The 13,500-nt window shown below is 46.0% G+C and overlaps 1 protein-coding gene across 1 annotated transcript; it reads left to right on the top strand.

The window, feature by feature from the left end:
- Positions 1 to 12,560: 12,560 nt before the first annotated feature.
- On the top strand, positions 12,561 to 13,446 carry LOC100275237 (uncharacterized). The gene is given in 1 exon segment (NM_001149372.1): positions 12,561 to 13,446. A coding segment is annotated over 1 exon segment (456 nt). The 5' UTR covers positions 12,561 to 12,800; the 3' UTR covers positions 13,257 to 13,446.
- The last annotated feature ends 54 nt before the right edge of the window (positions 13,447 to 13,500 follow it).

Genomic DNA, 13,500 nt, shown 5'->3' with positions numbered 1-13,500 from the left:
AGTGATCAGAGCCAGAGGAGGCAGCAGGAAGTCATTTTCTGGACCTTGGATCTTTGAGTTGATTACCTCTAAATTAACTCAAAGATCGGGGGCTTGTGGGGGATAGATATCCCCTGGGTCCACTAAAGAAGTAAAAGGCCTCACGAAAAGCCCAAGGGCCCAATAATTCGTAAGGTCATTCTTTCGTGGGCCTAGGGAAAGACAACCAATAAAGAAGACGTGGGACTGATTAGTGCAAACACAGGCGGCCCACAACGTCGAACGAATGGATTACAACAGAGGCCCGACTTTCCCGCGCTGAAGCCCTCATGCAACAGAGCCATGCGAGGATAAGTCGGCGAAGGTTACGTAGGGATAAACTCAAGAGGTTCACTATCTTTTAGCTACTCGTTGCTATCATATCATATGTACTGCCCCAAGGTCGAGTATATAAGGCCTAGGGGGCACCCCTTCAGATCGATCGACCCTATTCTACTTAGCCACCCACAAAAACTCTCTGCGCCCTCTATCCAGAGGATCCTCTTGTAACCACGCTCATATACTCACCAGGACGTAGGGTGTTACGCACTTCTAAGCGGCCCGAACCTGCAAATCTTGTCCATTGTCCCTCGTGCGATCGGCACGAACCATTTTGCTACAGTCGTCGACACCGTCCTACTCCTAAAAGCACCTTGAGGGACAACCCCGGGTGTGCGGTCGGACCCAAAACACCGACAGATCTTACTATACTTCTTGCGCTCTTGGCGCTTAGAAGTGACGGAGGGCGCATCGGAGTCGGAGGTCGATGTTGATGAAGTGTCGGTCTCGTAGTAGACCACCTTCCTCATCCTCTTGTGCTTGTCGCCTTTCCGATGCGGCTTGTGGGAAGAAGATTTTTCCTTCTTCTCTTTGTGGTGAGAAGAAGATTTCTTCTCCTTCCCTTTGTTGGAGGAGCTCTTTTTCTTCTCCCTCCTTTTGGTGCGGGACTCTTCCGATGAAGTGCTCCCGTGGCTTGTAGTGGGCTTTTCGCCGGTCTCCATCTCCTTCTTGGCGTGATCTCCCGACATCACTTCGAGCGGTTAGGCTCTAATGAAGCACCGGCTTTGATACCAATTGATAGTCGCCTAGAGGGGGGGGTGAATAGGGCGAAACTGAAATTTACAAATATAAACACAACTACAAGCCGGGGTTAGCGTTAGTAATAAGGAACGAGTCCACAAGAGAGGGCGCAAAACAAATCCCAAGCGAATAAGCAAGTGAGACACGGAGATTTGTTTTACCGAGGTTCGGTTCTTGCAAACCTACTCCCCGTTGAGGAGGCCACAAAGGCCGGGTCTCTTTCAACCCTTCCCTCTCTCAAACGATCCACGGATCGAGTGAGCTTCTCTTCTCAAATCAAAGCCGGGAACAAAACTTCCCCGCAAGGGCCACCACACAATTGGTGCCTCTTGCCTTGATTACAATGGAGTTGTGATCTCAAGAACAAGTGAGAAAGAAAAGAAGCAATCCAAGCGCAAGAGCTCAAATGAACACGGCAAATCACTCTCTCTAGTCACTAGGGTTTTGTGATGAATTGGAGAGGATTTGATCTCTTTGTATGTGTCTAGAATTGAATGCCTAGCTCTTGTAAGTGGTTGGGAAGTGGAAGACTTGGATGCAATGAATGGTGGGGTGGTTGGGGTATTTATAGCCCCAACCACCAAATGTGGCCGTTGGGAACCTGTCTGTTCGATGTCGCACCGGACAGTCCGGTGCACACCGGACAGTCCGGTGCCCCTGCCACGTCATCACTGCCGTTGGATTCTAGCCGTTTGGAGCTTCTGACTTGTGGGCCCTCCTGGGTGTCCGGTGCACACCGGACATGTACTGTTTGATGTCCAGTGCACCGGTATGGGCGTGCCTGACGTCTGCGCGCGCTGCGCGCGCATTAAATGCACCGCAGGGAGCCGTTGGCACCGCAGGGAGCCGTTGCTCCGCTGGCACACCGGACAGTCCGGTGCACACCGGACAGTCCGGTGAATTATAGCGGACGAGCCGTTGGCGTTTCCCGAAGCTGGCGAGTTCCTGAGGCCGACCTCCCTTGGCGCACCGGACACTGTCCGGTGTACACCGGACAGTCCGGTGAATTATAGCCGAGTCGCCTCAGAAATTCCCGAAGGTAGCAAGTTTGAATCAGAGTCCCCTGGTGCACCGGACAGGTACTGTTCACTGTCCGGTGGCACACCGGACAGTCCGGTGCGCCAGACCAGGGGTGCCTTCGGTTGCCCCTTTGCTCCTTTATTGAATCCAAGACTTGGTCTTTTTATTGGCTGAGGGTGAACCATTTACACCTGTATAATCTACACACTTGGGCAAACTAGTTAGTCCAATTATTTGTGTTGGGCAATTCAACCACCAAAATTATTTAGGAACTAGGTGTAAGCCTAATTCCCTTTCACTTTGGTGAACCAAGTGCGCAACCTCGGGAGCAAGAAGTGGGATGACCACGAGGTGGTTAAGGTTATTCTTAGATCACTCATTTTCCTTAACCCCACTCAAGTTCAATTAATTCGTGGTAATCCTAGATATACTCAAATGACCCCCGAGGAAGTTATCGGGAATTTTGTGAGCTTTGAATGTATGATCAAGGGCTCAAAGAAGATCAACGAGCTTGATGAATCCTCCACGCCCGAAGCACAACCGGTGGCATTCAAGGCGACGGAGGAGAAGAAGGAGGAGTCTACATCGAGTAGACAACCAATTGACGCCTCCAAGCTCGACAATGAGGAGATGGCTTTAATCATCAAAAGCTTTCGCCAAATCCTCAAGCAACGGAAGGGGAAGGATTACAAATCCCGTTCCAAGAAGGTTTGCTACAAGTGTGGTAAGCCCGGTCATTTCATTGCAAAATGTCCTATATCTAGTGACAGTGACAGGGGTGACGACAAGAAGGGAAAGAGGAGAGAAAAGAAGAGGTACTACAAGAAGAAGGGCGGCGATGCCCATGTTTGCCGGGAATGGGACTCGGACGAGAACTCCACCAACTTCTCCTCCGACGAGGACGCCGCCAACATCGCCGTCACCAAAGGGCTCCTCTTCCCCAACGTCGGCCACAAATGCCTCATGGCAAAGGACGGCAAAAAGAAGAAGGTTAAATCTAAATCCTCCACTAAATATGAATCCTCTAGTGATGATAATGCTAGTGATGAGGAGAATAATTTGCGTACCCTTTTTGCCGATCTTAACATGCAACAAAAGGAAAAATTAAATGAATTAATTAGTGCCATCCATGAGAAGGATGATCTCTTGGACTCCCAAGAGGATTTCCTAATCAAGGAAAACAAAACGCATGTTAAGGTTAAAAATGCTTATGCTCAACAAGTTGAAAAATATGAAAAACTGTCTAGTGAGCTAAGCACTTGCCATGAGACTATAGACAACCTTAGAAATGAAAATGCTAGATTAATTACTAAGATTGATTCTCATGTTTGTGTTGCTTCAATTCCCAATCTTAGAAATGATAATGATGATTTGCTTGCTAAGATTAAGGAATTAAATGATTCTCTTGCTAGCCTTAGAGTAGAAAATGAAAATTTGATTGCTAAGGCTAAAGATTTTGATGTTTGCAATACTACTATTTCCAACCTTAGAACTAAGAATGATATGTTGCATGCTAAGGTTGTAGAATTAAAATCTTGCAAACCCTCTACATCTACCGTTGAGCACACTTCTATTTGCACTAGATGTAGAGATGTTGATATTGATGCTATTCATGATCACATGACTTTAATTAAACAACAAAATGATCATATAGCAATATTAGATGCAAAAATTGCCGAGCATAACTTAGAAAATGAAAAGTTTAAATTTGCTAGAAGTATGCTCTATAATGGGAGACGCCCTGGCATCAAGGATGGCATTGGCTTCCAAAGGGAAGACAATGTCAAACTTAATGCCCCTCCAAAGAACTTATCCAACTTTGTTAAGGGCAAGGCTCCCATGCCTCAGGATAACGAGGGTTACATTTTGTACCCTGCCGGCTATCCTGAGAACAAAATTAGGAGAACTCATTATAGGAAGTCTCACTCTGGCCCTAACCATGCTTTTATGTATAAGGGTGAGACATCTAGCTCTAGGCAACCAACCCATGCCAAGTTGCCTAGAAAGAAAACTCCTAATGCATCAAATGATCATGCTATTTCATTTAAAACTTTTGATGCTTCTTATGTGCTTACTAGCAAATCCGGCAAGGTAGTTGCCAAATTTGTTGGGGGCAAACACAAGGGGTCAAAGACTTGTGTTTGGGTACCCAAAGTTCTTGTGTCTAATGCCAAAGGACCCAAAACCGTTTGGGTACCTAAAGTCAAGAACTAAAATTGTTTTGTAGGTTTATGCATCCGGGGGCTCAAGTTGGATACTCGACAGCGGATGCACGAACCACATGACAGGGGAGAAAAGGATGTTCTCCTCATATGAGAAAAACCAAGATCTCCAACGAGCTATCACATTCGGGGACGGAAATCAAGGTTTGGTCAAAGGTCTTGGTAAAATTGCTATATCTCTTGACCATTCCATTTCAAATGTTTTTCTTGTTGATTCATTAGATTACAATTTGCTTTCCGTATCCCAATTATGTCAAATGGGCTACAACTGTCTATTCACTGATGTAGGTGTCACTGTCTTTAGAAGAAGTGATGATTCAATAGCATTTAAGGGAGTGTTAGAGGGTCAGCTATACTTGGTAGATTTTGATAGAGCTGAACTCGACACTTGCTTAATTGCTAAAACTAACATGGGTTGGCTCTGGCACCGCCGACTAGCCCATGTTGGGATGAAGAATCTTCATAAGCTTCTAAAGGGAGAACACATTTTAGGATTAACAAATGTTCATTTTGAGAAAGACAGGATTTGTAGCGCATGCCAAGCAGGGAAGCAAGTTGGTGCTCATCATCCACACAAGAACATCATGACTAGTGACAGGCCATTGGAGCTCCTACACATGGACCTATTCGGCCCGATCGCTTACATAAGCATCGGCAGGAGTAAGTACTGTCTAGTTATTGTGGATGATTATTCTCGCTTCACTTGGGTGTTCTTTTTGCAGGAAAAATCTCATACCCAAGAGACCTTAAAGGGATTCTTGAGACGGGCTCAAAATGAGTTCGACTTAAGGATCAAGAAAATTAGAAGCGACAACGGGACGGAGTTCAAGAACTCTCAAATTGAAGGCTTCCTTGAGGAGGAGGGCATCAAGCATGAGTTCTCTTCTCCCTACACCCCACAACAAAATGGTGTAGTGGAGAGGAAGAATCGAACTCTATTGGACATGGCAAGAACCATGCTTGATGAATACAAGACTTCGGATCGGTTTTGGGCCGAGGCGGTCAACACCGCTTGCTACGCCATCAACCGGTTGTATCTACACTGAATCCTCAAGAAGACATCCTATGAACTCCTAACCGGTAAAAAGCCAAATATTTCATATTTTAGAGTTTTTGGTAGCAAATGTTTTATACTTGTTAAAAGAGGCAGAAAATCTAAATTTGCTCCTAAAACGGTAGAAGGCTTTTTACTAGGATATGACTCAAACACAAGGGCATATAGAGTCTTTAACAAGTCCTCAGGACTTGTTGAAGTTTCTTGTGACGTTGTGTTTGACGAGACTAACGACTCTCAAGTAGAGCAAGTTGATCTTGATGAGATAGGTGAAGAACAGACTCCATGCATAGCGCTAAGGAACATGTCCATTGGGGATGTGTGTCCTAAGGAGTCCGAAGAGCCTCCACATGCACAAGATCAACCATCCTCCTCCACGCTAGCATCTCCACCGACTCAAAATGATGATGAAGCTCAAGTTGATGAAGTAGAAGATCAAGCAAATGAGCCACCTCAAGATGACGGCAATGATCAAGGGGGAGATGCAAATGATCAAGACAAGGAGGATGAAGAGAAAAGGCCACCACACCCAAGAGTCCACTAAGCAATCCAACGAGATCACCCCGTTGACACCATCCTCGGCGACATTCATAAGGGGGTAACTACTAGATCTCGTATTGCACATTTTTGTGAACATTACTCGTTTGTTTCCTCTATTGAGCCACACAGGGTAGAGGAAGCACTACAAGATTTGGATTGGGTGGTGGCAATGCAAGAGGAGCTCAACAACTTCACTAGAAATGAGGTATGGCATTTAGTTCCACGTCCTAACCAAAATGTTGTAGGAACCAAATGGGTCTTCCGCAACAAGCAAGATGAGCATGGTGTGGTGACAAGGAACAAAGCTCGACTTGTGGCCAAGGGATACTCCCAAGTCGAAGGTTTGGATTTCGGTGAAACCTATGCACCCGTAGCTAGGCTTGAGTCAATTCGCATATTATTAGCCTATTCTACTTACCATGGCTTTAAGCTTTATCAAATGGACGTGAAAAGTGCCTTCCTCAATGGACCAATCAAGGAAGAGGTCTATGTTGAGCAACCTCCCGGCTTTGAAAACAGTGAGTATCCTAACCATGTCTATAAGCTCTCTAAGGCACTTTATGGGCTCAAGCAAGCCCCAAGAGCATGGTATGAATGCCTTAGAGATTTCCTTATTGCTAATGGCTTCAAAGTCGGAAAAGCCGATCCTACACTCTTTACTAAAACTCTTGAAAATGACTTGTTTGTATGCCAAATTTATGTTGATGATATTATATTTGGGTCTACTAACGAGCCTACATGTGAAGAGTTTAGTAGGATTATGACACAGAAATTTGAGATGTCTATGATGGGGGAGTTGAAGTATTTCTTAGGATTCCAAGTAAAACAACTCCAAGAGGGCACCTTCATTAGCCAAACGAAGTACACTCAAGACATTCTAAACAAGTTTGGGATGAAGGATGCCAAGCCCATCAAGACTCCCATGGGAACCAATGGGCATCTCGACCTCGACACGGGAGGTAAGTCCGTGGATCAAAAGGTATACCGGTCGATGATTGGTTCATTGCTTTATTTATGTGCATCTCGACCGGACATTATGCTTTCCGTTTGCATGTGTGCAAGATTCCAAGCCGACCCTAAGGAATCACACCTTACGGCCGTAAAACGAATCTTGAGATATTTGGCTTATACACCTAAGTTTGGGCTTTGGTACCCTCGGGGATCCACATTTGATTTGATTGGTTATTCGGATGCCGATTGGGCAGGGTGTAAGATTAATAGAAAGAGCACATCGGGGACTTGCCAGTTCTTGGGAAGATCCTTGGTGTCTTGGGCTTCAAAGAAGCAAAATTCGGTCGCTCTTTCAACCGCCGAAGCCGAGTATATTGCCGCAGGTCATTGTTGCGCTCAATTGCTTTGGATGAGGCAAACCCTGCGGGACTACGGTTACAAATTAACCAAAGTCCCTTTGCTGTGTGATAATGAGAGTGCAATTAAAATGGCCGACAATCCCGTCGAGCATAGCCGCACTAAGCACATAGCCATTCGGTATCATTTTCTTAGGGATCACCAACAAAAGGGAGATATCGAGATTGCATACATTAATACTAAAAATCAATTAGCCGATATCTTTACCAAGCCTCTTGACGAACAAACTTTTACCAAACTTAGGCATGAGCTCAATATTCTTGATTCTAGGAATTTCTTTTGCTAACATGGCTCATAAATATACCTTTGATCATGTCTCTTTTGTATATGCTATGACTAATGTGTTTTCAAGAGTGTTTCAAACCAAGTCATAGGTATATTAAAAGGGAATTGAAGTCTTCGGCGAAGACAAAGGCTTCCACTCCACTCCACTACTCTTCCTTCGCCGTCACTCCGAGCATCTCTCCAACTTTGGTATACTCTTCATTCATTTATCTTATGACCAAAGGAGGAGAAAATACTTCGAGGGCTCTAATAATTCCGTTTTTGGCGATTCATGCCAAAGGGGGAGAAAGTATGAGCCCAAAGCAAAAGGACCGCACCACAACCCATTTCCAAAAAAAAAAATTAGTGTTTTCCAAGAGTATTTTTCAATTGGTATCTTTTTGAGTTAAAAAGGGGGAGAAAATAGTATTTCAATCATCAAAACTCTCTTGAACACTAAGAGGATGATTTCATTTAGGGGGAGTTTTGTTTAGTCAAAGGAAAAGCATTTGAAACAGGGGGAGAAAATTTCAAAATTTAAAAATGCTTTGCAAACTCCTATTCATTTACCCTTGACTATTTGCAAAAGAACTTTGAAAAGATTTACAAAAGATTTTTGCAAAAACAAAACATGTGGTGCAAGTGTGGTCCAAAATGTTAAAGAAGAAGAAACATTCCATACATATCTCGTAAGTACTTATATTGGCTCAATTCCAAGCAACCTTTGCACTTACATCATACAAACTAGTTCAATTATGCAATTCTATATTTGCTTTGGTTTGTGTTGGCATCAATCACCAAAAAGGGGGAGATTGAAAGGGAATTAGGCTTACACCTAGTTCCGATATAATTTTGGTTGTTGAATTGCCCAACACAAATCTTTGGACTAACCAGTTTGCTCTAGTTAATAAGTTATACAGGTGTCAAAGGTTCACATCAAGCCAATTAAGAGGACCAAAGTTGGGTTCAAATAGAGAGCTAAAGGCAACGAAGGCACCTCTGGTCTGGAGGCACCGGACTGTCCGGTGTACACCGGACAGTGTCCGGTGTACACCGGACAGTGTCCGGTGCACCACCGGACATGTCCGGTGCACCAGAGGACTTCAACACAAACTCGCCACCTTCGGGAATTTCCAGAGGCAACTCCGCTATAATTCACCGGACTGTCCGGTGTACACCGGACATGTCCGGTGCTCCAAGGAAGGGTGGCCTCCAGAACTCGCCTGCCTCGGGTTTTCACTTCAGCTGCTCCGCTAAAATTCATCGGACTGTCCGGTGTACACCGGACTGTCCGGTGCATCCTCGGAGCAACGGCTACCTGCGACGACATTTAATGCGCGCGCAGCGCGCGCAGAAGTCAGAGTCGCCCATGCCGGCGCACCGGACAGTGAACAGTACATGTCCGGTGTGCACCGGACATCCAGGCGGGCCCACAAATCAGAAGCTCCAACGGTCAGAATCCAACGACAGTAATGACGTGGCGGGGACACCGGACTGTCCGGTGTGCACCGGACTGTCCGGTGCGCCATCGAACAGACAGCCTCCCAACGGCCACTTTTGGTTGTTGGGGCTATAAATACCCCAACCACCCCACCATTCATTGCATCCAAGTTTTCCAGCTTCCAACCACTATACAAGAGCTAGCATTCATTGCAAAGCACACCAAAAGAGATCAAATCCTCTCCCAACTCCACACAAAGCATTAGTGATTAGAGAGATTTGTAGCGTTCATTTGAGCTCTTGCGCTTGGATCGCTTCTTTTCTTTCGCATTCTTTCTTGTGATCAAACACTCACTTGTAATTGAGGCAAGAGGCACCAATCGTGTGGTGGCCCTTGCGGGAAGTTTGATTCCCAAGTGATTTGAGAAGAGAAGCTCACTCGGTCCAAGGGACCGTTTGAGAGAGGGAAGGGTTGAAAGAGACCCGGCCTTTGTGGCCTCCTCAACGGGGAGTAGGTTTGAGAGAACCGAACCTCGGTAAAACAAATCCGTGTGTCTCACTTCATTATTCGCTTGCGATTTGTTTTGCGCCCTCTCTCGCGGACTCGATTATATTTCTAACGCTAACCCGGCTTGTAGTTGTGATTATATTTGAGAATTTCAGTTTCGCCCTATTCACCCCCCTTTAGGCGACTATCAGGTTGCATCTTGTCGACGTTTGTGTGAATCTTGATACCGTATGTCTATGGCTATGATCCATTTGCTAAAGCGCTCTGTGCATCGATTGTTACCTCTAGCTCTTTTTCTCTCTGGTGGAGTGATTTCCATACAAAAATAGGTGGGAAGTGATTATAGCGGAAGTTGAATAGGGCCAAGTCTTGATCCAAAGACGAGGAAAAGGAACAGAGCCAAGTGTTTTTTTTATTATTATTATTCTCAAATCTTATTTATAGGCTGGGAAGTGGTTTTTATTTACTAGGCTTTCTCGTGAAGAATCTAATCAAGTAAGGCTATCCGCACTGACGAACTCCACGCTGAACTCTACCGCCTTGGTGGCATTTTGGAGTTCGAAAACAGCTGCAGTGGTGAACTCTATCCTAAACTGCATCAAGCCCGACGCACCTTCGAACTCTATTCCTAGAGACTTGGCGTTTGGACTCCATCTTCTCTCTCACATCCACGGTGGCAGCGGATCGTTGGTCCCGCTGTGGCTCGGATCGCAGGGCCACTGTAGACGTGAGTTGGTATTTGAAAAGAAATGATATAATATGTGGTAGTTGGTATAGAGTTGAGATATGGAGTAGATATGACTGCGGAGAATTTTAGTATAGAGTAAAGAATTTTGCTGATAAGGACAGAATATTCCTTTTAGGGTAGAAATTTAGAGTTGTATGAGTGTGGATAGCCTAACGCCGCGAAGCGACCCTATTTGTCTGCTTTTTTTCTACGAGGATCAGAGAAGCAGCAGCAGCAGACCTACCTTGCTCTCCGCTTTTCTGTGGACGACCAAAGCGGGGCCAAGTCTTGATCCTCATCCAAAGGAGCAAGGCCAAGTGGCCAAACTTTTACTTGCACTGTACGATCAAAGAGCTCAGCTGAAGGTATATACCCTGTGGTAGTGGTAGTGATACTGCCCATAGCGAGAAGCGCCTGGCAGCCAGCAACATCGCCATCGCCATCGCCCATCATGGTGGATTCGACGGCGAAACGGACCCTCGTGCGGGCCCCGCTTATTTGATGCACCCGTGTACTCCCCGGCGGCCCGGCCGGTCCCGCGAGCGCACTCCCACAAATAATTGGATCCAATCGAAAGAAATGAATTGAATTGAATACCATCCGCTAGGGGTGAAAACGGGCGAATACGGACGGATAGTAGCTCATCCTATATCCTACCCTAATGTATTTAAAACGGATTCGGGATCGGATACGGATAGTTAGAAACGGGACGGATACGGATACAGGGACCGGATATTTATCCGGGCGGATAAGTGACGGATACGGATATTATTTGATCGGATATCGGATACTTGTCGGATAATTCATTAATTGGTTATCATAAAATATTCTTGTTCGATCACGAAATTGCAAGTAAATTAATACTAATAAACATTTAATAGAATATAATCTCAAGTTCCCACATAAAAATGGTAAAGTGAAGTATTGATTATGTTAAAACTTGGATACTTAGAGTGATTTCACGTGTAACTCACGCAATAAGTGGAAATAAAATAGAAAAAACGTTGACATCCTGTGAATTTTATGGTCTCATTCTATTCAAATAAAACCTCAAGTCGCCACATGAAAATGATAAATGAAATATTAATTATGTTGAAACGTCGATACATAAAATGATTTCAAGTGTAACTCACGCAATAAGTGGGAGTGGAATGGAAGAAACACCAACATCTTGTGGATTTTATAATCCAAATGTTTTTTTAGAACTATATGTAGATATATGTTGTGTCCCAGTAAAAATTGATGAATTTTTTAGGCTATTTGGTGTATTATTAATTTCTTGTTGTAGAAAATCATCAAAATACAATTAAATTCATAAAAATATTGTAGTGTCGACCGGAAATTGCGAATAAGTTACCAATATTAATAAATAGTTTATAAAAAGATAATTCTAAGTTCCCACATGGAGATAATCTTAAGTCCCCACATTTTCATGTTAAAGTCTATTATTTTGATATAAATTTAGACATTATTTCAATGATTTTGGCCTAAATATATGTTTAAACAAAAATGTGTTGTACTACAAAGTTATAGATCTCTTCGAGCTCTACAATTTTCATATAAACTTTATCTTCATCCGATTTCATATGTAAAAGTTATGATTTTATAACTATATTATTATGCAGAAAAAGAAAAAACGGGTACCCGAATTCCGGGTACCCGTATCCGACCCGAATATCCGGGTATTTACCGGGTAGTACTCGTTCCGTATCCGACCCGAATCCGAAGCTGTACTATCCGGGTATTACCCGTATCCGTCCCGAATATAAAAATACCTGTATCCGTATCCGAAAAATGGTCCCGAATGAGTATCCGTATCCGGTACCCGTTTCGGGTACCCTACCCGTTTTCACCCCTACCATCCGCTGTGTACTTCCATCTGAGAGGCGACCACGTTTTGACCCGATAAAATACCAGCTGCGTTGCACGAACCGACGCCCAACTGTTGGGTGCAACGGCAAGCCATCCAGCCCATCCATCTGCTATTAAAAAATGCTTCTGCCGTTAGCGCCTCCTTTGTTTTTTGTTTTTGTTTTGCCGAACGGCTATAATTAGCACGGAACGAGGTTCCTCAGAGTGCGAATGCTTTCGCGGTCGTGCGGTCTCACTTCTCAGACGAGCTTTCGGCTAGTAAACCACAAGGCCAGATTCTGGCGAATAACTAGCCAAAATTCGAACCGAAATTTTATTATGTATTTTGTTTTAGACGGAGAAAAAAATAGTATCCCAACGAGAGAAAAAAAAAGAGAATCAGATTTTGTATCGGCTCAGAGATTTTAAAAAAGAAGATTAAAGTACATCCGCGCCGGAGCCGGACGCACGAAGATGCCTCCCTACCGAATGTAAAAAAAATATGCGAAAAGCAACAGACATCAGACAGCACAAGACAGCAGCGTCCCTAGTCCCCTCCCGGCACCGGCCTCCCCCTACCTCCTTCCCACGCCAGGAGCCACGAGGCCACGACCACCCCCACGCCTGTCCTACGCGAATCGCCCGCACCGGAAGCGAAAGCAAGGCAAGGTAGGAACGCAACGCAACGCAACGCAAGTGGACGAGGGCATGGACTCCGAGCCGGCGGCGGCGGCGCGCAGCAAAAAGGAGCGCAGCGATGCCAAGACGAAGAAGCGGCAGGGAGGCGGCGGAGGCGGCCCGCGTGGGCCCGGCGTGTCCCCGGCAGCGCCCCCCGAGGACGCCACCGGGAGCGGCGCGGCGGTGGCGGAGTGCGCGGCGGCGTGCTGCGTGCTGTGCGCCTGCCTCCCCGTGACCGTGCTCTGCTGCGTGGCGCGCGCCCCGCTCCGCGTCGCGCGCCGGTGCTGCGGCACGTGGAGGCCGCGGCGGCGGCGGCCCCGGCGGCGGCTCGCGCCGGGTGGGTCCTCGTCGTTCTCGGACGCCGAGGCCGGGGAGTTCCTGCAGGGCGGCGCCCGCGGGCGCGCAATGGGGCGGGAGGGGACGCGGCCCTCGCCGCGTGTCGGCCGGACTGCCTCGCCGCCGGCGTCGGATCGGGGGCGGAGGTAGCGCCAGTTTAGTCAGTTACTGACATTTTTCTTTTTGTCACCGTCGTCTTCTGCTCTTTTTCTTTCCCCCTCTCCTCTGCGATTTGCCGATTTTGTTGTAAGTTGTAAACCATATCTAGAGGTGGAGAGCATCTGCCAAGTAGGAGGATGGGTATGCCGCTGTTTCGGCGGTCTCTCCTCGCTCATTTGCTCCTTCTCGGCTTTGTTTTGCTCTAATCCAGGAACTGGTTTTGGCGAAACCAAAA

Source organism: Zea mays, chromosome 8, assembly GCF_902167145.1.
Source record: "Zea mays cultivar B73 chromosome 8, Zm-B73-REFERENCE-NAM-5.0, whole genome shotgun sequence".
In the NCBI taxonomy this organism is placed as follows: domain Eukaryota; kingdom Viridiplantae; phylum Streptophyta; class Magnoliopsida; order Poales; family Poaceae; genus Zea; species Zea mays.
Note: the sequence above shows the minus strand (reverse complement) of the source record. Positions and strands in the feature narration are given on the sequence as shown.